The 27,621-nt window shown below is 44.8% G+C and overlaps 1 protein-coding gene across 11 annotated transcripts in view; it reads right to left on the reverse strand.

The window, feature by feature from the left end:
* Positions 1 to 7,661: 7,661 nt before the first annotated feature.
* LOC140729753 (F-actin-monooxygenase MICAL2-like) overlaps positions 7,662 to 27,621 on the reverse strand; it is a 261,577-nt gene continuing 241,617 nt past the window's right edge. For 9 of the 11 annotated variants that reach the window (XM_073049926.1, XM_073049935.1, XM_073049934.1 and 6 more), the window contains 4 exons: positions 26,814 to 26,907; positions 16,251 to 16,350; positions 12,863 to 12,936; positions 7,662 to 8,086 (listed from right to left, as the gene is read on the reverse strand). In XM_073049926.1, the coding sequence (XP_072906027.1) occupies positions 7,902 to 8,086; positions 12,863 to 12,936; positions 16,251 to 16,350; positions 26,814 to 26,907 (453 nt within the window). In that variant the 3' untranslated portion in view covers positions 7,662 to 7,901. The remainder of the gene's footprint in view (positions 8,087 to 12,862; positions 12,937 to 16,250; positions 16,351 to 26,813; positions 26,908 to 27,621) is intronic. The other 2 variants (XM_073049933.1, XM_073049932.1) reach the window with 1 other exon arrangement.

Consider the following 27,621-nt stretch of genomic DNA (forward strand, 5'->3'; position numbering starts at 1 on the left):
CTGATTTATGGTTTATAGAAAAATTACCATGTATTGCAATGTACAGCTGCTGCAAAACGAGTTTCATGCCATATGTCAGTGATAATAAACCTGATTCTGATTCTGAACCTCTGATAATCCAGCTCTCTCAGGACTGGCATATGTTCTGACCGAGTGAGCGTTACTCTGATTAGTATGCCAGCGCACTCTGAACTCACCTTTTTCAGATGTTACCCAGTAGAATAATAAATTTTCCAGAGTCTAAGATGTTTAGATGAATGTTCAAGATTCAAGATTGTTTAATGTCATTTCCTGTACACCGGTGTGAAGGAGGATGAAAGAATTGTTACTCCGGATCTGATATAGCACAAAAAAAAACACAAAAGAGAAAGAACACAATCATAATAAAAGAAAAAAAATAAGTATAAAAACATAAGAACATATATACACACACACATACAGATTGATTGTGTGTCCATAAGTGAAACTAGGCTGTACTAAGGTGACTGACAGGAAATGATAAAGTAGTGGTGGTTGGGGGTGTGGAGGGTTGGGTTGTGGAGGTGTTGATCAGCCTTACTGCTTGGGGAAAGTAACTGTTTTTGTGTCTAGTGGTCCTACCATGGATGGGAGTGGGACAAACAGTCCATGGGCAGGGTGCAAGTCCCGGTACATATCAAAGGAATGGGGGGGGGGGGTCCCAGAACGTATGAAAGGAATGGGGGGGTCCCGGTACATATCAAAGGAATGGGGGGGGTCCCGGTACATATCAAAGGAATGGGGGAGGGGGGAGTCCCGGTACATATCAAAGGAATGGGGGGGTCCCAGAACATATGAAAGGAATGGGGGGGTCCCGGTACATATGAAAGGAATGGGGGGGGGTCCCAGAACATATGAAAGGAATGGGGGGGTCCCAGAACGTATGAAAGGAATGGGGGGGGGGGAGTCCAGGTACATATCAAAGGAATGGGGGGGGGAGTCCCAGTACATATCAAAGGAATGGGGGGGTCCCGGTACATATCAAAGGAATGGGGGGGGGGGGAGTCCCAGTACATATCAAAGGAATGGGGGGGTCCCAGTACATATCAAAGGAATGGGGGGGTCCCAGTACATATGAAAGGAATGGGGGGGTCCCAGTACATATCAAAGGAATGGGGGGGGGGAGTCCCAGTACATATCAAAGGAATGGGGGGGTCCCGGTACATATGAAAGGAATGGGGGGGTCCCAGTACATATCAAAGGAATGGGGGGGTCCCGGTACATATGAAAGGAATGGGGGGGGGGGGGAGTCCCAGTACATATCAAAGGAATGGGGGGGTCCCGGTACATATGAAAGGAATGGGGGGGGTCCCGGTACATATGAAAGGAATGGGGGGGGGGAGTCCCGGTACATAAGAAAGGAATGGGGGGGGGAGTCCCGGTACATATCAAAGGAATGGGGGGGTCCCAGTACATATCAAAGGAATGGGGGGGTCTCAGAATGTATGAAAGGAATGGGGGGGGGTCCCGGTACATATGAAAGGAATGGGGGGGTCCCAGTACATATGAAAGGAATGGGGGGGGGAGTCCCGGTACATATCAAAGGAATGGGGGGGTCCCAGTACATGTGAAAGGAATGGGGGGGGTCCCAGTACATATGAAAGGAATGGGGGGGGGGAGTCCCGGTACATATCAAAGGAATGGGGGGGTCCCAGTACATGTGAAAGGAATGGGGGGGGTCCCAGTACATATCAAAGGAATGGGGGGGTCTCAGAATGTATGAAAGGAATGGGGGGGGGGGTCCCGGTACATATGAAAGGAATGGGGGGGTCCCAGTACATATCAAAGGAATGGGGGGGGGGAGTCCCAGTACATATGAAAGGAATGGGGGGGGTCCCAGTACATATGAAAGGAATGGGGGGGGGAGTCCCGGTACATATCAAAGGAATGGGGGGGTCCCAGTACATGTGAAAGGAATGGGGGGGGAAGTCCCGGTACATATCAAAGGAATGGGGGGGTCCCAGTACATATCAAAGGAATGGGGGGGTCTCAGAATGTATGAAAGGAATGGGGGGGGGGTCCCGGTACATATGAAAGGAATGGGGGGGGTCCCAGTACATATGAAAGGAATGGGGGGGTCCCGGTACATATGAAAGGAATGGGGGGGGTCCCAGTACATATGAAAGGAATGGGGGGGGGGTCCCGGTACATATGAAAGGAATGGGGGGGGTCCCAGTACATATGAAAGGAATGGGGGGGGTCCCGGTACATATGAAAGGAATGGGGGGGGTCCCAGTACATATGAAAGGAATGGGAGGGGGGGGGTCCCGGTACATATGAAAGGAATGGGAGGGGGGAGTCCCGGTACATATCAAAGGAATGGGGGGGGTCCCGGTACATATGAAAGGAATGGGGGGGGTCCCGATACATATGAAAAGGAATGGGGGGTGAAGGAAGCAGATACAGTCAGGGGAGTTCAGCAAGCAGAACCTCGCTGAGGTACAGAGAATCCTGGATGCCTATACATCAGAATTCCCAAATATTCAGGTTAAAGTTGATCGGAATTTCACTGGAAATTAATGGATCAATTACTTTATTATGTTCAGAGAGAGTCATAGAGCATCACAGTGTTACAGCACAAATACAGATCCTTTGTTATTCTGCCTAGTCCCATCACCCTTCACCCGGACTATAGCCCAGCATACCCCTCCCATCCATGTACTTATCCAAACTTTGCTTAAACGTGAAATTGACCACACATCCACCACTTGTTCCACACTCTCACCACCCTCTGAATGAAAACGTTCTCCCTCAGCTTCCCTGAAACATTTCACCTCTCACTCTTTACCTATGACCTCTGGTTGTATTCTTAACCAATCTCAGCGGAAAAAGCCTGTCCTTCTAAAATTATTTTTTTTCAGTATACCTCAGTGTATCTGACAATAATAAACCAATTTACCAAATTAAACATGGCAAAATTCGGCAGCCTCCCCTCCACCATCAATTCTTTGAATAATCCACAGACCTATGAACTCTAAATTGTGTATTATTTATTTATTTACAATGATGTTGCCTGGATTGGGGAGCATGCTTTATGAGAATAGGTTGAGTGAACTCGGCCTTTTCTCCTTGGAGCAATGGAGGATGAGAGGTGACCTGATAGAGGTGTATAAGATGATGAGAGGCATTGATCATGTGGATAGTCGAAGGCTTTTTCCCAGGGCTGAAATAGTTGCAACAAGAGGACACAGGTTTAAGGTGCTGGGGAGTAGGTACAGAGGAGATGTCAGGGGTAAGTTTTTTACTCAGAGTGGTGAGTGCATGGAATGGGCTGCCTGCGATGGTGGTGGAGGCGGATACGATAGGGTCTTTTAAGAGACTTTTGGATAGGTACATGGAGCTTAGAAAAATAGAGGGCTATGGGTAACCCTAGTAATTTCTAAGGTAGTGACATGTTCAGCACAACTTTGTGGGCCGAAGGGCCTGTATTGTGCTGTAGGTTTTCTATGTTTCTATTTTTGTAAGTTAGAGTAATTTTATGTATTGCACTGTACTGCTGCCATCAAGCAACACATTTCACAATATTTAAGTCTGTGATAATAAATCTGATTCAGATTTGAACTTACCTGAGAGCAGCTTCAATGAATTCTCAGAACTCAGCTCATCAAAAGATTCATCACATCTCCCCTTTAGTGGAACCTGTTTTTCCTTCTCGTAATCGCAGAAACCTTATTCATTACCGATTACCACACATTAATCACCGGTGGCTTAGTTACTAAACCCGGCAGAACTGTTTCAACTGATAGGAGAAGAGGCAAAGGTGGGTTACTGGCGCCTTAAAACCAGTCACTTCAGGCAGATGGGGCTCGTCAGCCGTGGCTGGCAGCTCATCTAGGAGAAGGAAAACTCTGATGTCAAACCTCCGCTGCCTTGCTTCTGTACCCACTCATCAGGAAGGCTTCGGGAGCAGGGGTAAAAAGACCCTGATGAGAGTTGTATACAGACCCCGAGACAGTAGTAAAGATATGGTCTACAAATTACAAAGGGAGATAGAAAATGTATGTCAAAAGGACAATGTTACAATAGTCCTGGGGATTTTGATATGCCAGAGGAGGAATTTCTAATATGATCAAATTCAGTGTAATCAAATTCACCCTGAAATCTGAGAAGGAGAAGCTAAAGACAGATGTGTCAGTGTTACAGTGGAGTAAAGGGAGTTACAGAGGCATGAGAGAGGAGTTGGCCAGAATTGATTGGAAAAGAACACTGGCAGGGATGATGGCACAGTAGCAATGGCTGGAATGTCTGGAAGCAATTCGGAAGGCACAGGATATATACATCCCAAAGAGGAAGAAACATTCTAAAGGAAAGGATGAGAGAGCCGTGGCTAACACGAGAAGTCAAAACCAACATAAAAACCAAAGAGTGGTCATATAATAGAGCAAAAATTAGTGGAAGTGGGAAGCTTTTAAAAACCACCAGAAGGCAACAAAAAAAATCATTAAGAAGGTAAAGATGGAATACAAAAGTAAGCTAGCTAATAATATTAAAGAGGATACCAAAAGTTTCTTCAGATACATGAAGTGTAAAAGAGAGGTGAGAGTGGATATCAGACTCCTGGAAAATGATGCTAGAGAGATAGTAATGGGGAAAAATGAAATGGCAGAAGAATGAATAAGTATTTTGCATCAGTCTTCACTGTAGAAGACACTAGCAGTACGGTGGAAGTTCCAGGTACAGGGGGCATTAAGTATGTGAAGTTACCATAACTAGAGAGAAGGATCTTGGGAAACTGAAAGGTCCGAAGGTAGATAAGTCACCTGGACCAGATGGTGTACACCCCAGGGCTCTGGAAGAGGTGGCTGAAGAGATTGTGGAGGCATTAGAAATTATCTTTCAAGAATCACTAGATTCTGGAATGGTTCTGGAAGACTGGAACATTGCAAAGGTCACTCCATTCTTCAAGAACGGAGAGAGGCAGAAGAAAGGAAACTATAGGCTAATTAGTCTGACCTCAGTGGTTGGGAAAATCTTGGAGTCGATTATTAAGGATGAGGTCTCAGGGTACTTGGAGGCACATGATAAAATAGGCCGTAGTCAGCATGAAAATCTTGCCTGATAAATCTGTTGGAAATGTTTGAAGAAATAACAAGCAGGATAGACAAAGGAGAATTGTTTGAGGTTGTGTATTTAGGTTTTCAGAAGGTCTTCGACAAGCTGCCACATGAGGCAGCTTAACAAGCTACATGGTATCACAGGAAAGAGTCTAGCATGGAGAAAGCAGTGACTGATTGGCTGGAGGCAAAGAATGAGAATAAAGGGGCCTTTTCTGGCTGGCTGCCAGTGACTACTGCTGTTCCACAGGGGTCTGTGTTGGGACTATAAGGACATAAGAAATAGGAGCAGGAGTCGGCCATCTGGCCCATCGAGCCTGCTCCACCATTCAATAAGATCATGGCTGATCTGGCCATGGACTCATCTCCATCTACCTGCCTTTCCCCCATAAACCTCAATTCCCCTACTACGCAGAAATCTATCCAACATTGTCTTAAATATATCTACTGAGGCAGCCTCCACTGCTTCATTGGGCAGAGAATTCCACAGATTCACCACTCTCTGGGAAAAGCAGTTCTTCCTGTGGAAGGGTAGGGTTCAATTGACACACATAACAGGCTGGAGAAACTTAGCACGTCAGGCAGTATCTATGGGAAGGAGTACACAGCCAATATTTCAGGCTCAGGGGAAGATTGCTCTTAAAGATGTTAAAAGTCTACATAACGTTGTAGACCGAAGGGTCTTTACTGTGCTGTAATGTTCTGTGTTCTAAATGACACCCCCCCCCCCACCGTGAGGAAAGAGTTAAATTTGATTCTCCTTGGTACCATACTGTGCCAAGTCTTAGGCACATGTATATGGCTCGGGAGCCTAAGACCTTTACACAGTACTTAGTAATTTTATGTATTGCACTGTACTGCTGCCACAAAAAAAAATAAATTTCATGAGATATGTGAGTGATGATAAACCTGATTCTGGTATGGGTCTCTATTGTGAACTTACTGAGAATGGGAAGGGGGCAGGGAGAGGGGAAGCACGGCTGGGAAAAGGGGAAGGGAGAGGGGAGGGAGCAGGAAGCTCCAGAGAGGCATTCTGTAATGATCAATAAACCAATTGTTTCAAATCAAACCACCTTGGCTGGTGTCTCAGGGCTGGGTGTGTCTGCACCTGCACCAATCCCACCCCTAGCACTCTTCTCTGCCATCTGTCCCACACCCCTCCCACAGCACTCCACCCTCACCATTCCAACATCCTTTGCTCCCGCCAGATTTACAAACTCACTCTCTGCTCCACATTGACAAACACAGTCCTGGGCAAAAGTCTCAGGCACCCTAGCTATATATATGTGCACAATACTGTACATTCTAAAATGTGTAAGACAAAATGATGTTAGTCTGGGATGTCAGAATGTTTTGAGAAAGTACCAGTGCACAGCCATGCTTTGAGAATTTGGTCTAAGCAGCATCTTTGAGAGTAGATAATTGGGAAGAATATGTTTGTCTGGAAACATAATTAGAATAAAAGGTCATGCAAGATATAAAAAGGGACGATTTCTTCGTGCAAGTGGAAATTCTCCCTTAGGCTTGTATCACAACTTGTGCTAAGAACTGAAGATAGAGACAAAGACTTCGAGTTTATAATCCTGCTCAGGCTCTCAGGACTTCTGCTGATTTCTTAAATTTAAACAACCTCCGTCAAAAGATTATTGGCAGGTCAGCATTTCTGAACTATGCTCCTAAACTGTGGAATTCAATACCTGAAACTATAGGGGATGCAAACTCAGTCGACACTTTTAAACACCAGCTCAAAACCTATTTATTTAACTTTGCTTTTAACTAACATCTTTTTGTCTTTTATTTTCATGTTTGCACTTTGAATTATATCATCTGAATGAAAAGTACACAATTAATAAATTATTATGGAGAGAGGGAGAAGAGGGGAAGGGAGGGAGAGAGGGGGATGGGAGAGTGGGAAAGGGAGGGGGAAGAGAGGGGAAGGTGAAACAGAGGGGTGGAAGATAGGGAGGAGAAGGGAGAGGGTGAGGGTGAGAGAGAGAGAGAGGGAGGGAGAGGAGGGATAGGGAGGGGAGAGGGAGAAGGGGAGTGGTGAGTGGGAAATTGGGGGTGGGAGAGTGCAGGAGGGAGAGGAAGGAGGGAAGAGGGAAGATGGAAGAGGGAATAGAGATATTGAAAAAGCTTTTGGGCATCTGCGGCTCCCTCTGGCAGTATACTGTGTGTAGTAGCTGACTAATTAGTTGATAATTATTATTTTATCTTTCACTACTTCATTAACCATTTTCTTTCTTTCAGTATTTTATTCTTTATACAACTCTAAGAAAGTTGTATAACTTCATAAGGAATAAGGTTTCTTTGGGTGGCACAGTAGTGTAATCACTTTATATTGCCAGCAATCGCCATTTGGGGTTCCATTCCCGCTGCTGTCTGTACGGAGTTTGTTTGTTCTCCCTGTGACTGTGTGGGCTCCCTCCGGATGCTCTGCTTTCCTCCCACACTCTGTACGGGTTACTGTGGGCATGCTGTGATGGTACCGGCAATGTGAGCTGCCCCCAGAAACCCTCCCTGATTAGATTTGACAGAAACAACACGTTTCATTGCATGTTTTGATGTACATGTGACAAATAAAGATGATCTTTATTTTAAAGATTGCTCCAGTGTAATCCTCGCTGATTTGATTTGATGCTTCGATGTACATGTGACAGATAAATCTCATCTTTACAAACTCTTTAATGTGCAGCATAGCCTCCTTTGGGTGCCTCTTCCTGCTGATCCAGGAAAGAACACGGACTGGATATGGAAGTATTTTCATCCACAGGTGCTGCTGCTGCCGGAAGCCCCTGTCCATGAAGCTTCGGTCAGGACGGGTGTGACTCAGGACCAGTTGAACCTGTACCCTTTGGCTAACATCCAGCTCTCCAGATCCTGGTTCTCCTCCTCCTCCTGCCGCTGTTGCTCTTTCAGCAGCGCCACTAACTTGTCTCTCTGTTCCACCACCTCCAGCATTTCACTTCGCATCTGCTCTTCCTCAGACATTTCTTTCTCCGTTTTCTGTTGCTCTGTTTGGGGAAACATAACAGGGTGAATAAACTTCTCAGGCCAGGAAAGAATGCAGACAATAACTTAAATACTCCTGTAATACTGGTTTGGTGTTGTGGACCGAGGATAGCCCGGGCAGTAAGTTATGTTCCCACTCTCTGAAGCTCTGACGGATGTAACCAGGAACACTGTTGGGCTCATCGTATCACAGGGCATAGCAGCAAACTCAAAAAGCCGAGTCTCATGGACTGGTGGTACCACAGTTTCTGTGTCTGTGACAAGTTCAGATTCTTGGTCAGTTGGTAACATGATAACTGGAGGTCACAAACGTACAGGATCTGTTACACTCTGATCCACACTGACACAAATGTACAGGATCTGTTACACTCCGATCCACACTGATACAAATGTACAGGATCTGTTACACTCTGATCCACACTGACACAAATGTACAGGATCTGTTACACTCTGATCCACACTGACACAAACGTACAGGATCTGTTACACTCTGATCCACACTGACACAAACGTACAGGATCTGTTACACTCTGATCCACACTGACACAAATGTACAGGATCTGTTACACTCTGATCCACACTGATACAAACGTACAGGCTCTGTTACACTCTGATCCACACTGATACAAATGTACAGGATCTGTTACACTCTGATCCACACTGATACAAATGTACAGGATCTGTTACACTCTGATCCACACTGATACAAATGTACAGGCTCTGTTACACTCTGATCCACACTGATACAAATGTACAGGCTCTGTTACACTCTGATCCACACTGATACAAATGTGCAGGATCTGTTACACTCTGGGTTACACTCTGATCCACACTGATACAAATGTACAGGCTCTGTTACACTCTGATCCACACTGGTACAAATGTACAGAATCTGTTACACTCTGATCCACACTGACACAAATGTACAGGCTCTGTTACACTCTGATCCACACTGGTACAAATGTACAGGCTCTGTTACACTCCGATCCACACTGATACAAATGTACAGGCTCTGTTACACTCCGATCCACACTGATACAAATGTACAGGCTCTGTTACACTCTGATCCACACTGATACAAATGTATGGGATCTGTTACACTCTGATCCACACTGATACAAACGTACGGGATCTGTTACACTCTGATCCACACTGATACAAATGTACAGGCTCTGTTACACTCTGATCCACACTGATACAAATGTACAGGATCTGTTACACTCTGATCCACACTGATACAAACGTACGGGATCTGTTACACTCTGATCCACACTGATACAAATGTACAGGCTCTGTTACACTCTGATCCACACTGATACAAATGTACGGGATCTGTTACACTCTGATCCACACTGATACAAATGTACGGGATCTGTTACACTTTGATCCACACTGATACAAATGTACAGGATCTGTTACACTCCGATCCACACTGATACAAATGTACAGGCTCTGTTACACTCTGATCCACACTGATACAAATGTACGGGATCTGTTACACTCTGATCCACACTGATACAAATGTACGGGATCTGTTACACTTTGATCCACACTGATACAAATGTACAGGATCTGTTACACTCCGATCCACACTGATACAAATGTACGGGATCTGTTACACAGATAAAACCATAAGACCATAAGTCATTGGAGCAGAATTAGGCCATCTGACCCATCAAGTCTGCTCCACCATTCAATCATGGCTGATCCTTTTTTTCCTCCTCCTTAAACCCAGTTCCCGGCTTTCTCCCCATAACATTTGATGCCATGTCCAATCAAGAATGTATCAATCTCTGCCTTAAATACACCCAATGACCTGGCCTCCATATCTGCATGTGGCAACAAATACCACAAATTCACCACCCTTTGGCTAAAGAAATTTCTCTGCATCTCTATTTTGAAAGGACGTCCCTCTGTCCTGAGGTTGTGCCCTCTTGTCCTAGACTCCCCCATCATGGGAAACATCCTTTCCACATCTACTCTGTCTAGGCCTTTCAACATTCAAAAGGTTTCAATGAGATCCCTCCTCATCCTTCTGAATTCCAGCGAGTACAGGCCCAGAGCCATCAAATTTCCCTCCTATGATAACCCTTTCATTCCTGGAATCATCCTTCTGAACCTTCTCTGAACCCTCTCCAATGCCAGCACATCTTTTCTAAGATGAGGAGCCCAAAACTGTTCACAATACTCAAGGTGAGGCCTCACCAGTTCCTTATAAAGCCTCAGCATCACATCCCTGCTCTTGTATTTTACACCTCTTGAAATGAATGCTAACATGGCATTTGCCTTCCTCACCAGCAACAAGGACTCCCAAGTCCCTTTGCATGTCAGATTTTTGGATTTTCTCCCCTTTTAGAACATAGTCCGCACATTTATTTCTACTACCAAAGTGCATAACCATGCATTTTTCAACATTGTATTCCATTTGCTACTTTCTTGCTCATTCTCCTAATCTGTCTAAGTCCTTTTGCATCATACCTCTTTCCTCAACACTACCTGCCCTTCCACCAATCTTCATATCACCTGCAAACTTGGCAACAAAGCCATCTATTCCATCATCTGAATCATTGATATACAGCATAAAAAGAAGTGGTCCCAACACCAACCCTGCGGAGCACCACTAGTCACTGGCAGTCAACCAGAGAAGGATCCTTTTATTCCCACTCGCTGCCTCCTACCAATCAGCCAATGTTCTAACCATGTTAATAACTTTCTTGTAATACCATGGGGTCTTAACTTGGTAAGCAGCCTCATGTGTGGCACCTTGTCAAAGTCCTTCTGAAAGTCCAAATATACAACATCGACTGGATCCCCTTTACCTATCCTACTTATCATCTCCTCAAAGAATTCCAATAGGTTCGTCAGGCAGGATTTTCCTTTAAGGAAACCACACTGGCTTTGTCCGATCTTGTCCTGTGTCACCAAATACTCCATTACTTTATCCTTAATAATTGACTCCAACATCTTCCCAACCACCAAGGTCAGGCTAACTGGTCTATAATTTCCTTTCTGCTGCCTCCCTCCTTTCTTAAAGAGTAGGGTGACATTTGCAGTTTTCCAGTCCTTTGGCACCATGTCAGAGTCCAATGATTTTTGAAAGACCATTTCTAATGCCACCACAATCTCTAATGTGATCTGCACCCTAGGGTTCTCTTTCAGAACCCTAGGGTGCAATTCCTCTGGTCCAGGTGACTATGTACCTTTAGGTCTTTTAGCTTTTTGAGCACCTTCCCACTTGTAATAGTAACTGCACCCACTTCTCTTCCCTCACACATTACAACATCTGGCACACTGCTCGTGTCTTCCACAGTGAAGACTGATGCAAAATACCCATTTAGTTCATCTTCCATCTCCTTGTCCCCCGTTATTATTTCTCCTGCCTCATTTTCTAGCGGTTCTATATCCACTCTCATTTCTCTTTTATTCTTTAACATACTTGAAAAAACTTTTACTATCCGCTTTGATGTTATTTGCTAGCTTACTTTCATATTTCATCTTTTCCCTTTTAATGATTCTTTAGTTGCTGTCTGTAGGTTTTTAAAAACTTCTCAAGCCTCTACCTTCCCACTAATTTTTGTTTGGTATATGCCCTTTCTTTTGCTTTCACTTTAGCTTTGACTTCCCTTGTCAGCCATGGTTGTACTATTTTACCATTTAAATATTTCTTCATTTTTGGAATATATATGTCCTGCACCTTCCTCATTTTTCCCAGAAACACACGCCATTGCTGCTCTGCTGACATCCCTGCCAGCATCTCCTTCCAATTTACTTTGGCCAACTCCTCTCTCATGCCACTGTAATTTCCCTTACTCCACTGAATACTGCTACATCAGACTTTACTTTCTCCCTATCAAATTTCAAGTTGAACTCAATCATATTGTGATCACTGGTTCCTAAGGGTTCTTTTACCTTAAGCTCCTTAATCACCTCTGGTTCTTTACATAACACACAATCCAGTATATCTGATCCCCTAGATATCAGCTCTAAAAAGCCATCTTTTAGGCATTCAACAAACTCATTCTCTTGAGATCAGTTACCAGCCTGATTTTCCCAATCGATCTGCATGTTAAAATCTCCCATGACTGTCATAACATTGCCCTTTTGAATCGCCTTTTCTATCTCCTGGTGTAATCTGTGGTCCATCTCCCAGCCACTGTTGAGAAGCCCGTATATAAATGCCATCAACGTCTTTTTACCCTTGCAGTTTCTTAACTCAACCTACAAGGATTCAACACCTTCTGATGCTATGTCACATCTTTCTGATGATTTGATGCCATTTTTCACCAGTAGAGCCCTCCGCCAACGTGTAACCTTGGACATTCAGATCCCAACTACAACCATCCTTCAGGCACCATTCAGTCATTCACATCCCTGGCAGTGTGCAACAGTGCAACAAGATAAAGTTAGGCAGGTGTGTGACTGGGAGAGGAGGTATTGCTCGGAACCGATTTCCCTTTCTCCTCTTTGGTGGGAGAGATGAGTGATTTTGGGAGGTGCCTGGGTGAGTAACCATGGTGTATGTTCTACACAGAGCACACTAAATCCACTGGTGGTGGATGTGGGGAGGGGGAAGAGGACAGGTGAGTCAGCTACCATCACCTTATTGTACCAGAACAGTCTTACCTGGTGCCCGATTATCTCTGGAGGGTACACAGGTGGCTAACAGCCAATTATTTAATTAAACACTGGCAGGAAAAGCCGGCAGCTCGTTGCTGATAATTACAGGCACCGAAACAGCAGTGATTTAATTAAGAACTGCCATGAGGTTCCTTGCTCACCATCAACTTCCATCCGACGGTGAAGCAGCTGCTGTAATCGGCTCTGATGGTCTTCCAGCTCCAGCTCCCGGGCACTGGGAAGGCACAACGGGAAAGAAGTGGGAACATTGCCAGTCTGGGATCTGCCCTGACAATTGAAACCCCTTCCCCTGTAGATCAACACCACATCATGCATCTCGAATGAACTCATAATTATGTTGAGACCACAATATATAGGAAAAAAATTGGACCATTTGGCCCATTGAGTCTGCTCCGTCATTCCATCATGGCTGACATTAGTCCTCTAAATCCCATTCTCCTGCCTTCTCCCTGTAACCTTAGATACCCTAACAAATCTTGAACCCATTTACCTCCACTTTAAATATACCCAATGACTTGGCCTCCACAGCTACCTGTGGCAATGAATTCCACGAACTTACTGAAGAAATTCCTTCTCATCTCTATTCTAAATGGGTGTCTGTCTATTCTGAGGCTGTGCCCTTTGTTCCTAGACTCACCTATTTTAGGAACATCCTATCCATGTCCACTCCATCTATCAATATTGATAGGTTTCAATGAGATTCCCCCTCATTCTTCTAAACTCCAGTGAGTACAGGCCTAGAACATTAAATCCGCCTCACGTGTTAACCCTTTCATTCCCAGGATCATTCTCGTGGACCTCCGTTCGACCCTCTCCAATGTCAGCACATCCTTTCTTAGATAAGGGGCCCGAAACTGCTCCCAATACTTTGTGAGGCCTCGCCTATGCCTTATAAAGCCTCAGAATTATATCATTGCTTTTATCTCCTAGTCTTCTCGAAATGAATGCTAACGTTGTATTTGCCTTCCCTACCACTGACTCAACCTTCCAGTCAACCTTTAGGGAATCCTGCAAGAGGACTCCCAAGTCCCTTTGCATCTCTGATTTCTGAACCTTCTCCCCAACTAGATAATAAAGTCCTGACCTATTCAGTCTTTTCCTATATCTCAGGTCCTCAAGTCCTGGCAACATCTTTGTAAACTTTCTCTGCATTCTTTCAAACTTATTGATAAACACAAGAGATTATACAGATGCTGAGACCCTTCATCAGGACTGGAAAGGAAGAGGCAGGAGCCATAATAAGAAGATGGGGGCAAGGGAAGCGGTACAAGTTGGTAGAAAATCGGTGAGACCAGGTGAGGGGGAAGATTAGCCCTGCAGATTACAGAAATGCTACACCTGCCTATTCACCTCCTCTCTCACCTCCAAGCAGTCCTTCTAGATGAGGCAACACTTCACATGTGAACCTTCTGGCGTTGTCTACTTATCTGGTGCTCCCGCATTGGCAAGACCCAACGGTGATTAAGGGATCATTTTGTCAGGCACTTTCGCACAATCTGCCAAAAGCAGGTTTTCCTGGTGGCCGACCATTTCAATTCCAGTCCCTATTGCTATATCAATATGTCAGCCCATGGCCTCCCCTTCTGGCATGAGGAGCAACACCTCAGATTCCATCTAGGTAGCCTCTAACCTGATGGTATAAATATTGATTTCTCCAAGTTCCGGTAATTCCCCCCCCCCCCCTCCTTCCCTCTTCTTCAATTTCCTCACCTGCTAATGACATCCCCTTGCTGCTCTTCCACCTTCCCTTTCTACCATGGTCCATTCTCCTCTCATATCAGATTCCTTCTTCTCCAGCCCTTTGTTTTTTCCACCTATCACCTCCCAACTTCTTACTTCGTCCCCTTTCTCTACCCACCTGACTTCAACTATCACCTGCAGGCTTGTACTTCTCATTCCCCCCTGCCCCCCACCTGTTTATCTTTCCCCTTCCTTTCCAGTCCTGATGAAGGGTCTCAGCCTGAAACATCAACTGTTTATTAATTTCCATAGATGCTACCTGACCTGCTGAATTCCTCCAGCATTTTGTGTGTGTTGCTCAGATAATAGATGAGACTAGGTGAGGAGGAAGGAGGGTGGATGAAGTAAGAAGCTGGGAGGTGATAGATGGAAAAAGCAAAGAACTGGAGAAGGAGGGATCAGATAGGAGAGGAGAATGGACCATGGGAGACAGGGAAGGAGGAAGGTGGTGATTTTTTATTTCAGATTTCCAGCATCCAGAGCCTTTTGATTCTTGACCATACAAGATGTTCATGTTTGTCAGATCTTGTTCTGTGCCAATGTTTCAACATGATAAACATTCCATGGTCTTGTGCGAGAACTTCAGAGGCTTCACACATGTTACTGGTACAGATGGACAGTAAAAAATGTGTCTTGCATGCCACCCATGCAGATGATTTCATCCCAGAGTGCATTGAGAAAGTACGAGGGAAAAGACAAATGGAACATTGAACAGTATAGCACAGTGCAGGCCCTTTGGCCTACAATGTTGAGATGACATTTTAACTCACTCCAAGATCAATGTAACCCTTCCCTCTCACATGGTCATCCGTATTTCTTTCACACAGTGCAGAATAAAGTGTTACAGCTACAGAGAAAGTGCAGTGCAGATCGACAATAAGGTGCAAGACCATAATGAGGTAGATCGTGAAGTCAAGAGTCCATCTTATCACATTAGGGAACCATTTAACAGCAGGATGGAATCTGACCTTCAGCCTGGTGGGAACGTGCTTTCAGGTTTTTGTATCTTGGGAGAGGGGAGAACAGAGAATGCCCTCGATGGGTGGGGTCTTTGATCACACTGGCTGATTTACTGAGGCAGCGGGAGGTGTGTACAGAGTTCATGGAGGGGAGGCTGGTTCCTGTGGGGTGCTGAGCTGTGTCCACAACCCTCTGCGGTTTCTTGCGGTCACGGGCAGAACAGTTGCCGTATCAATTCACTGGGACATGATGCTTTCAAAGGTGCATCAATTGAATGGCCAGTTGGCCTTCTGGTCAATGACTCATCCCATTGATACAACTGAAAGAGTGCAGAGAAAATTTACAAGGATGTTGTCAGGACTTGATGTCCTGAGTTATAGGGAAAAACTGAATAGATTCAAACTTTATTCCCAAGAGTATAGAAATTTGAGGGGAGATTTGATAGAGGTATACAAAATTTTGAGGAAAGATAGGATAAATGCAAGTAGGCTTCTTCCATTGAGGATGGGTGAGACTAGAACTAGAGGTCATGGATTAAGGGTGAGAGGGGAGATATTTAAGGAGAACATGAGGGTGAATTTCGTCACTCAGATGGTGGTGCGAGTGTGGAACAAGCTGCCAGCAGAAGAGGTGGATGTGGGTTTGACTGCAATATTTAAGAGAAATTTGGATAGGTACATAGATGGGAGGGGTACGGAGGGCTATGGACCGTGTGCAGGTCGATGGGATTGAGTAGACTAGATGGGCCAAAGGGCCTGTTTCTGCGCTGTAGGGCTTGTGACTCTACAAGCCCTGTGTGCCCAGCCCTCCACCAAATGGAATACTCACAATATCATCAGTTCAGCTTCATAACAAACCAATACATTCTTCTCCATCACCAGCCTGAACCACTTCTGCATGAGTTGAGGTTCTTCCTTTGAGTCAAGCTCTAAGCAACCAAACAAAATGGCCAGTTAGAGAGACTTCAGATTTACAGCATAGAACATAGAAAAATATAGCACAGTACAGGTCCTTTTACCCTTCCCTTCCACATAACCCTCCATCTTTCTATCACCCATAGAGGGAAGTATAGTGGCACAGTGGTTAGATCAAAGCGTAAGGTACCAGTTCCTGCCACTGTCTGTAAGGGGTTTGTATGTTCTCCCCTAGGAATGTGTGGGTTTCCTCCCTCTGTCCAAAGATGCTCCAGTTCATAGGTTAATCTGTCATTGTAAATGATCCCATGATTAGGCTAGGCTTAAATCGGGGGTTGCTGAGCAATGCAGCTCAATGAGGCAAAGGGGATGGAGAGGTAGAGAGAGAGAGATGATATATATATATAGCGAGAGAGAGATAAAGAGATAGAGAGCGAGAGACAAAGAGAGAGATAGAGAGATAGAGAGACAGAGAGAGAGAGAGACAAAGAGAGAGCTAGAGAGATAGAGATAGAGAGACAAAGATATAAAAAGGACTCTTAAATGATTGATGTTGTGGTGTTGGCCGAGCTTGGCAATTAGCTTGCAGACGTTTGATCACCAGTCAAGGTGACATCCTCAGTGCGCAGTTGTTGGCGTTTCTCTCTGGGAGTGCTCATGTTTATATAGTCCCCTTTTGCTTGCCTCAGTCCTGATTGGCTATCCCTTCAGCTGACCTTTGAATTCTATTGGCTCTTAGAGGTTTGTAGATGGCATCTACTTTGATATGTTTATTTACGGAGTTATCAATAGGGAACCCATACTTCAAAAATTTCTCGTGGCAGATCGGTGGACTGGACAGCTTGCTTCCACAATGTAAGACTATTAAGTCACTGAGGATATTTGCAGACATTCTCTTCCCCCACACACAGAAACACCTTTCACAAAATAAGCATTTGAAGCCAAAGACTTTTCAAAAGTACATGTCAGAATGATTACACCGTTATATGCTATTGACTTTTGTGTCTTTAATGCTTTGATGAATATTTTGAGGAAGTTGTTGCAGCTCCCACCCGGTGTGGTGTTAATTGTTTCACAGGATTGTGTGTGGAGTGGAAGACATCTGAAACCTTCAGTTAACACTGCTGAAGGGATCGCCTGCCTTGCCTCCCAGCATTTCCACTCGGTCGCTTTTACTACAATTCTGCAAAAACAAGAGAATGCTCTGATAATTTGACAGGGAAACAGGGAGTCCTTGCTGTATGAACAGAAACCCACAGCATATTGCAAAGATGCACCATCACACCATAAGACATAGGAGCAGAATTAGGCCGTTCAGCCATCGAGTTTGCTCTGCCATTTCATCTTGTCTGATTTATTATCCCTCTCAACCCCATTCTCCTACCTTCTCCCCATAACCTTTGATGCCCCGACTAATCAAGAATTTTTCAGCTTCCACTTTAAATACACCCAATGACTTGCCCTCACTGCTGTCTATGGCAATGAATTTCACAGATTCACTGCCCTCTAGCTAAAACGTTGCTCTTCATCTGTTCTAAGTGGCCATTATGGTGAGGATGTATCTGTCTGAGCTGCCATGTTGCTCTGAGAATGGTCTGAGGACTGAGGCCTGTGCTGAGCCCAGTCGCTATGGTTGGGCCTTCCCGATGTTGAACTGACAGCCGGGGTTCCTGGGTGGATAGTACAATGAGATGGACTCTTCAGCTCACGGTCTACCTTGCCCCTTTATTCTGCATTGCTATTGTACTGTCTTGGTGCACGGTATGGTTATTTATTTCTTTGTTGAGATGCAAAGCGGAGCAGGCCCTTCCGTCCCAACGAGCCTCACCACCCAGCAACCCACCAATTTAACACTCGTCTAATCACAGGACAATTTACAATGACCACTTCACCTACTAACCAGCACAGCTTCGGACTGTGGGAGGAAACCTGAGCACTCGGAGGAAACCCACGCGCACACGAGGAAACCGGAATTGAACTCTGAACTCTGACATCCGAGCTGTATTAGTTTTTCACTAACTGCTACGTTACCATGACACCCCAATGATCTGATCTGACTGCACACTATGCAAGACAAGCTTTTCACTGTATCTTGCCCAATCTTTGTGACGATAATAAACCAATTTCAATTCTAATTCCAGAAGAATCCAAGTTTGCCTCACCTCAGTGGATAGTTAACCTACTAACCTGCACATCGTTAAGATGTGGGGAAAGCCCAGATGCTCACAGGGATAGCATGCAAACGCCACGCAGACAGCATTGAACCCGAGTCTCTGGCACTGTGAGGCAATCTCTACTACCAGCACCTTGCACTCATGAGTTCTTAAGGCCCAGAACCATGGCACATCATGGTAGTGTAGCAGTTAGAGTGACACTATGACAGCTTGGGGCATCAGAGTTCAGAGTTCAATTCCGGCATCCTCTGTAAGAAAACTTGTACACTCTTCCCATGCGTGGTGCTCGTGTTTCCTCCCACAATTCAAAGATACACTGGTTGGTAGGTTAATTGGCCATTGTAAATTGTCCTGTGATTAGGCTCAGGTTGAATCAGTGGGTTGCTGGGTAGTGAGGTTCGTTGAGCCGGAAAGGCCTGTTCCACGCTGTATCACTAAATACACTGAGAAAAAACTCCTTTCTTAAACCTTTTCATCTTTCCTCATTTAAGATCCTCTTTCCCCCTTTCATCAAGCTCCTGTTTATGGGTGAAGTTTTTGCAGTATCACTCTCTGTCTCAGCAGTCTGGGATATTTTATTATTTAAAGCTGTACATGAATGCATGTTATTGCATGAGTTGCAAATCTTTTCTTGTTATTTACTGACTAGAAGTGGTCCCCATGGGAACTGATATGGCCACTTTAAGCTATTAAAAAAGCACTTTACAACCACATGGAAAAATACATATTAAAATTTAAAAAGGGAATGTTTCTGATTATTCAGTAACCAAATTTTTCTCCAGCCAATGAAGTCAAAATTTCAGTGGATAAACTGATTTCTACCAGAGCCTGCAACATTATTGAAAGCAGCCATTAACACAAGAGATTCTATAGATGTTGGAAATCCAGAGCAACACACACAGACCCATCAAGGACCCCCACTACTCAAGACATGCTCTCTTCTTGCTGCTGCCATCAGGAAGGAGGTACCGGAGCCTCAGAATGTGCTGCTGGTGGCGGTGGTGGAGGCAGAAATGATAAGGTCTTTTAAGAGACTCCTGCATGGCTACATGGAGCGTAGAAAAATAGAGGGCCATGGGTAAAGCCTAGTTAGTTCTAAGGTAGGGACATGTTCGGCACAGCTTTGTTGGCCAAAGAGCCTGTATTGTGTTGTATGTTTTCTATGTTTCAAAGGGGTAACTTCACTCAACTTCACTTGCCTCATCATTGAAGTGTTCCCACAGCCTATGGACTCACTTTCAAGCACACTCTGATTGAACGCCCTGCTTCGACGGTCTTTCATTGATTCTGTTATGGTTATAATTCTATGGATTAATTCAGTATGTCCACAAGAATATGAATCTCAGGGTTGTATATGGTGATGTATATGTACTTCGATAATAAACTTACTTTGAAATTTGAGCTTTTGAACAAAATGCTGGAGGAACTCAGCAGGACCAGAGGGCACAACCTCAGAATAGAGTGATGTCCATTTATAACAGAGATGAGGAGCTATTTCTTTAGACAGAGGGTAGTGAATCTGTGGAGTTCATTGCCACAGATGGCTGTGGAGGCTAAGTCATTTGGTAAATGTAAATCGGAGGATGATAGGTTTTTGATTAGTAAGCACTTCAAATGTTATGGGGAGAAGATTGGAAAATGGACTTGAGGGTGATAATAAATTAGCATGATGGAATGGTGGAAAAGTCTTGATGGACTGAATGGCCTAATTCTGCTCCTATTGTCTAAATGGTTTTACAAACTATGGTCTTATGGCGAATGGAACGAGCTTAGATGGGCATCGTGGTTGGCATGGATCAGTTGGGTCGAATGGCCTCTTTCCATGTTGTACTATTCTCTAACACGTACACACTCCATGCCTTTGGGATGTGGGGTGGGAAGATGGGAGAACTCAGGGAAAAGCTCCAACAGCCACAGAGTGAAACTGTACAGACAAAACCAGTGTTTGGGATTGATCCCAGCCTCATCCCATCCTTCCTCCAAGAGGACTGAAATCTTGTCGTGGTTTGGAGGCTTGCGTGCCTCAATGGCCCAGAGAGCTCTGCTGGCTGGAGTCAAGGCTTTATGCTTTGGCTCTTGGTAGCATCACCCATGCCAAGCAGGTCAAAGGGTAGAGGCCAGACTAAGAGTGGTCCTCCAGGTTTGGGGGTTCAGCTCAGGGCTGACAACTCTGACTGGTCAAGCAAAATTGTTACGGAAACAGCAATGAAGAATCCTTCTACACCTGAGGGTGACGGTATTCCCGAGTCTCCACCTGGGCCTGCACGGCCAACAGTAGTGAGAACCAAGAGGAAGCTACAGACATGATGAAGGAAGCCGTGAACATCACCAAGACCAAGACCAAAATTGGTTTCTGGAATCAAGGACAGAAAGAGAGGTCCTTCATTACAGCCTTGAACACCAGCAGAATAATAGGATAGTAGTCATCGCAACTTCCTACTGTTTGACCAGAATTGTCCACAGGACATAGGTGTGGCAAGGCTGGAACTCGCAAAGCTGGAGAATACAAGGCTGAAACTCGTAAATCATTGATTGACACAGTAATTGTAGAGTTATGACATTCCAGGTAATATCAAGATAAGTGGAGAAGATTTCTCTCCTGTAGTATGAGACTCTCATAGCTGTTAGAGTCTGAAAAATGATATTACAAGATTCAACATTTAAAGAGTTGAAAGCTATATTAAATGACCTTGATGGAAGCAAGTTATTATAGTGTGTCACTATTGTAACTGCACTTGTTAACAGTTAGCCTCAGGCTTTCAGTAGTCATAGCAACCTGCAAAAGCCTTGGCTGTGGTAGAGTTCTGACTGAAGTCGGAATGTGTGGCATTACGCTGGGGGTAGAAGAATAGATACTGTTCACTTCCGCTGCTGGAAACCCAGCATGAAGGTTAAAGGGTGTCTGCTGAAAGCTGAGAGATGGTTCCATGCTGATGTACTCAAAAGAAACAAGGAGCAGTTCTGTAGAATCCTAGGAAGGGATTGGACATGGTGGGGGTGGGCTACCTCTCTCAGGGTAAATTAATTGGTTTATTATTGTCATCTACACCAGGATCTTGTCTTGCACACTTCCCATGCAAGAAGAATATCAATAAGCTTTTAAGGGTACAAATAAAATTTAACAAGGATGTTGCCAGGATTTGTAGATCTGAATTGCTTAGGTTAGGACTTCATTTCCCTGGAGCACAGGACAATGAGGTGTGATGGGTATTCTCTCAATTTCTCCTTCCTGAAGTCCACAATCAATTCCTTGAATTTACTAATGATGAGTGCAAGGTTGTTGCTGCGACACTGCTCAATCAGCTGATCTATCTTGTTCCTGTACACTTCCTCATCATCATCTGAAGTTCTGTCAGCAATAGTGTTATCATCAAATTTATAGACACCGTTTGATCTGTGCCCAGCCATAGAATCATGGTTTAGAGAGGAGAGCAGTGGGCTAAGCACACATCCTTGAGGTTTGCCAGTGCTGATTATCAGCAAAAATGGAATGTTATTTTCAATCCACACAGACTGTGGTCTTCCGGTGAGGAAGTCAAGGATCCAGTTGCAGAGGGAGGTACAGAGGCCTGGGTTTTGGAGTTTGTTGATTAGAACTGAGGGTATGATGCTTTTGAACACTGAGCTGTAATCAATAAACAGCAGCCTGACGTGGGTATTACTATTGTCCAGGTGATCCAAGGCCCAGTGGAGAACCAGAGAGATTACATCTGCTGGAGACCTAGTGTGATAATAGGCAAACTGCAGTGGGTCCAGGTCCTTGCTTAGGCAGAAGTTGATTCTGGCTATAACCAACCTCTCAAAGTACTTCATCACAGTGAATGTGAGAGCCATTGGACGACAGCCGTCGAGGCAGCTCACTCTGCTCTTCTTAGACACTGGTATGATTGTCAGCCTTTTGAAGCAGGTGGGAAGCTCTGAATGCAGCAGTGAGAGACTGAAGATATCCTTGGACACTCTCTCCAGGTTCTCAGAGCCCTACCAGATTCACCATCAGGGCCTGATGTTCTAATGTCAGATTCCAAGCCACAGATCGCAGGGTCACCGGATGCTGCAGGGGTTTGCACAGGTGGAGTCTTATTCTCCCTTTCAAAGCAAGCAGAAAGGGTGTTGTGCTCTTCTGGGAGTGAAATACCCCTGTCATTCACGGTGGTAGGTTTTGCTTTGTAGGAAGTAATGGTCTGTAAACCCTGCCAGAGCTGATGTGCATCCAATTGCATCTCTCACTTCAATTGGAGTTGTTTTCTCACCCTTAAAATAGCCTTCTGTTGGTCATACCTGGATTCTTGTATAGTTCTGGGTCATTGGCCTTGATTACCACAGATCTAGCCCTCAGCAGCCTACAAATCTCCCAGTTCATTCACAGCATCTGGTTGGCGTATGTTAGTGTGTTCTTGAAGGTACACGCTCATCCATACAGGTCTTGGTGAAGTTGGTGACAACTGTGCATATTCATTCAGATTTGAAGATGTATCTGTGAATATTGTCCAGTCCACCATCTCAAAGCAGTCCTGTAAGCATTCTTCTGCCTTCCTTGACCATACCTTCTTAGCAACACACACAAAATGCCGGAGGAACTCAGCAGGCCAGGCAGCATCTATGGAAAACAGTACAGTTGGCATTTCAGGCCATACCATCTTGGTTCTGACCATTGGTGGTGTGGTCTAGTCCCTGCCTATATGCTGGGTGTAGAAGTACAGCCAGGTGATTGGACTTTCCGAACTGTGGATGTGGAATGGCATGTTAAGAGTTATTGATGGTGATCAAGCATGTTGGCTCCTCAGGTGATATGTTGCTGCTAGTTGTTCAGGGATTTCTTCAAGCTGGTCTGGTTGAAATCCCTAGCAATGTTGGGGATGACATCAGCTCGCTGATTACATTGCTCAGCTCCTCCAGTGCCTGCCTGACACTGGCCTGAGGTGGAATGTACATCTCTAGCAGGATGAAGGCAAAAAGCTCCCTCGGCAGATAAACTGGAAGACGTTTGTCCTCTAGATGTTCCAGGTGAGGTGAGGAGGACTGAGGGGAACCACCATGTCCGTGCACCACGATGAATTAATCATAAAGCATACTCCACCTCCTCTGCCTTTAAAAGACTGAGAACCAGACGAACCTTACCCTTCAGTTCCAGAGCAATACAGAGTCTGGATATCTGAGGTAAAAAACCAAGCGTATGGACATTCTCTCGTCCTCTCCTCCCTCTTTTAGCAGGCAGTAGATACAAAAGTCTGAAAGCGCATACCACCAGGCTCAAGGACAACCTCTACTCTGCTGTTATAAGACTATTGAATAGTTCCCTAGTATGATAAGCTGAGCTCTTGACCTCACAATCTACCTCATTATGACCTTGCACCTTGTCGTCTATCTGCACTGCACTTTCTCTTTAGCTGTTATACATTATTCTGCATTCTGTTATCGTTTTACAATATTATAGCTCAATCCACTGTGTGTATGGACAGTATGCAAGACAAGCTTCTCACTGTATCTCCGTACATGTGACAATAATAAACTGATTCCAGTTTGAACGTATAGCTGCATTTGCACAAGATGAGCAACTGCTGCAGGCTTGTTCTTACAGAAACATGGCTCCAGGACAAAATGCACGCACCATCAATCTACAGGCCATGACACTCAGGGCCCTGGGCTATATCATTATTACTTTATTATTTTTTTGTAATTGTATGTTTTACTGCTATCGTAATTGTGTGTTCCTGTCGGTCCTGTCATTTACACCTTGACCCTAGAGAAACGCTGTCTTGTTTGGCTGTATTCATGTGTATGGTTGGACAACAATTAAACTTGAACGTGAAGTTTTTCTGTGAAGTCTGATGGCCATTCCTAAGGACACACTTTGAGATGAACATCACTGTCATTGGGTCAAAACCCTGGAACTCCCTCCCCAACAGAGTTGTGTATGTACCCAGGAATACAGCGACAGCTCACCACCACCTTCTCAAGGGGCAATAAAATGCTGGCTCAGTCTGCAAAGCTCACATCCGTCAAGCAAATAATAAACAAAATCGATCTTTTCACATGACTCCAGTCCCATGCTGATGCGTTTATCCCTTAACTGCCCTCTAAGTGTTCACAGGAGATCTCTCAGCTGTTTTGCCATCCCCAACACACCAGTTAGGACTCAAAGTAAAATATATTACCAAAGTATATATACATCACCATACAACACACCCAAAATGCTGGTGGAACGCAGCAGGCCAGGCAGCATCTATAGGGAGAAGTGCTGTAGGGTCTCGGCCCAAACATTGACAGTGCTTCTCCCTATAGATGCTGCCTGGCCTGCTGCGTTCCACCAGCATTTTGGGTGTGTTGCTTGAATTTCCAGCATCTGCAGATTTCCTCGTGTTTGCCTATATACATCACCATATACTACCCTGAGATTCATCTTCTGGAGTTCACAGGAAAATGAAGTACAATAGAATTTACAAAAAAACTATACATAAACAAAGAAAGACACTATACATAAACTACACTCAGTGGCCACTTCATTAGGTATGCCTGTACACCTGCTCGTTAATGCAAATATCTAATTAGCCAATCACATAGCAGCATCTCAATGCATAAAGGTATGCAGACATGGTCAAGAGGTTCAGTTGTTGTTCAGACCAAACATCAGAATGGGGAAGAAATGTGATCTAAGTGACTTTGACCATGGAATGATTGTTGGTGCCAGACAGGGTGATTTGAGAATCTCAGAAACTGCTCTATCGTCCGGTAGCACTCACATTGAAACGCTTTGAGAGGTTGGTCATGACTAGACTGAACTCCTGCCTCAGTAAGGACCTGGACCCATAGTAATTTGCCCACATCACGATGGGTCAACGGCAGATGCAATCTCAATGGCTCTTCACATGGCCTTAGACCACCTATGTCAGGATGCAGTTCATCAACTATAGCTCAACATTTAACACCATCATTCCCACAATCCTGATTGATAAGTTACAGAATCTGGGCCTCTGTACCTCCCTCTGCAACTGGATTCTCGACCTTCTAACCGGAAGACCACAGTCTGTGCGGATTGGTGATAATCCTCCTCACTGACTATCAACACTGGCACACCTCAGGGGTGTGTGCTTAGCCCACTGCTCTAGTCTCTGTATACATATGACTGTGTAGCTACGCATAGCTCAAATACCATCTATAAATTTGCTGACAATATAACCATTGTTGGTAGAATCTCAGATGGTGACGAGAGGGCATACAGGAGTGAGATATGCCAACTAGTGGAGTGGTGCCGCAGCAACAACCTGGCACTCAATGTCAGTAAGACGGAAGAGCTGATTGTGGACTTCAGGAAGGGTGAGATGAAGGAACACATACCAATCCTCATAGAGGGATCAGAAGTGGAGAGAGTGAGCAGCATAAAGTTCCTGGGTGTCAAGATCTCCGAGGATCTAACCTGGTCCCAACATATCGATGCAACTATAAAGAAGGCAAGACAGCGACTATACTTCATTAGGAGTTTGAAGATATTTGGTATGTCAACAAATACACTCAAAAACTTCTATAGATGTACCGTGGAGAGCATTCTCACAGACTGCATCACTGTCTGGTATGGGGGGGAGGGGTGAGGGGGCTACTACTCAGGGCCAAAAGAAGCTACAGGGGGGTTTTAAATTTAGTCTACAAAGTACCCAGGACATCTTCAGGGAGCGGTGTCTCAGAAAGGTAGTGTCCATTATTAAGGACCTCCAGCACCCATGACATGCCCTTTTCTCACTGTTACCATCAGGTAGGAGGTACAGAAGCCTGAAGGCACACACTCAGCGATTCAGGAACAGCTTCTTCCCCTCTGCCATCCGATTCCTAAATGGACATTGAACCCATGAACACTACCTCACTTTTTAATATATATTATTTCTGTTTTTGCATGATTTTTAATCTATTCGATATACATATACTGTCATTGATTCACTTAAGTATTTATTTTCTCTTTCTATATTACTTAGTGCATTGTACTGTTGCTGCTAACAACTTGCACGACACATGCCGGTGATAATAAACCTGATTCTGATTCTCCGGAGTTTACAGAGAATGGTGCGAGAAACAAAAAACATCCAGTAAGCGGCAGTTCTGTTGGCGAGAATAAGAGGCGACAGGAAAAAATGGCCAGTCTGGTCCAAGCTGACAGGAAGGTGACAGTAACTCAATTAATCACGTGCTGCGACAGGAGGTACCTAATAACGTGGCCACTGAGTGCACACGAAAATAACCAATGTGCAATTGGACATTAAAAGCCAAACTTGTAGGCAATGCCCACAGCCCAGACTGTAGGCAACGATAACTACCTGACTCGCCGCGAAGAGCTTTCTCCAGCAACACGCCGCGTTCCTCCAGTAGTCGCTGCTTCTCCTCCACCTCCTGCAACTGACGCTGAACTATCTAGCAAAGGGGGAGGGCAGAGAGAGTCAACAAGTTTGTTCAACTTTTCCATAAAGCTCGTGCTCTCTGATCCAGACAGCACATTGGTGAACCTCTGCAAAGCCTCCTCATCCTCCCGATAATGGAGTGACCAGAACTGACCCCAACACTGCCTAAGCAACCATTCATGCAGATGCAACATGACTTCCCAACTCTACTTCACCGTGTTCTGATTAATGAAGACGAGCCTGCTGCACGCCTTCCTATCCGCTTGTGTTGCTACTTCTGGAATGGAAAATGTGTTTGAAAAAACCTGTTGGAGTATTTTTATTGAGAATATAATGAGGAAAACAAATTAGAGGGAATGTGATGTGTTTGGAGATTCAGTAAAAGGCCTAGATAGAGTGGACATGGGAGAGTTAATGTATGAGGAGCATTTGATGGCACTGGGCTTGTACTCGCTGGAGTTTAGAAGAATGGGAGGGGGGGATCTCATTGAAACCTATCAAATATTGAAAGGCCTAGATAGAGTGGATGTGGAGAGGATGTTTTTTATAGTGGGGGAATCCCAGATAAGAGCACACATTCTTTGAACCAATGGACGACAATTTAGAACAGAGATGAGGAGGAATTTCTTTAGCCAGATGGTGGTGAATCTATGGAATTTATTGACAAAGTTGGCTGCAAAGGCCAAGTCATTGTGTATACTTAATGGGGGGATTGATTAGTCAGGAC

Source organism: Hemitrygon akajei, chromosome 6, assembly GCF_048418815.1.
Source record: "Hemitrygon akajei chromosome 6, sHemAka1.3, whole genome shotgun sequence".
NCBI classification, from domain to species: domain Eukaryota; kingdom Metazoa; phylum Chordata; class Chondrichthyes; order Myliobatiformes; family Dasyatidae; genus Hemitrygon; species Hemitrygon akajei.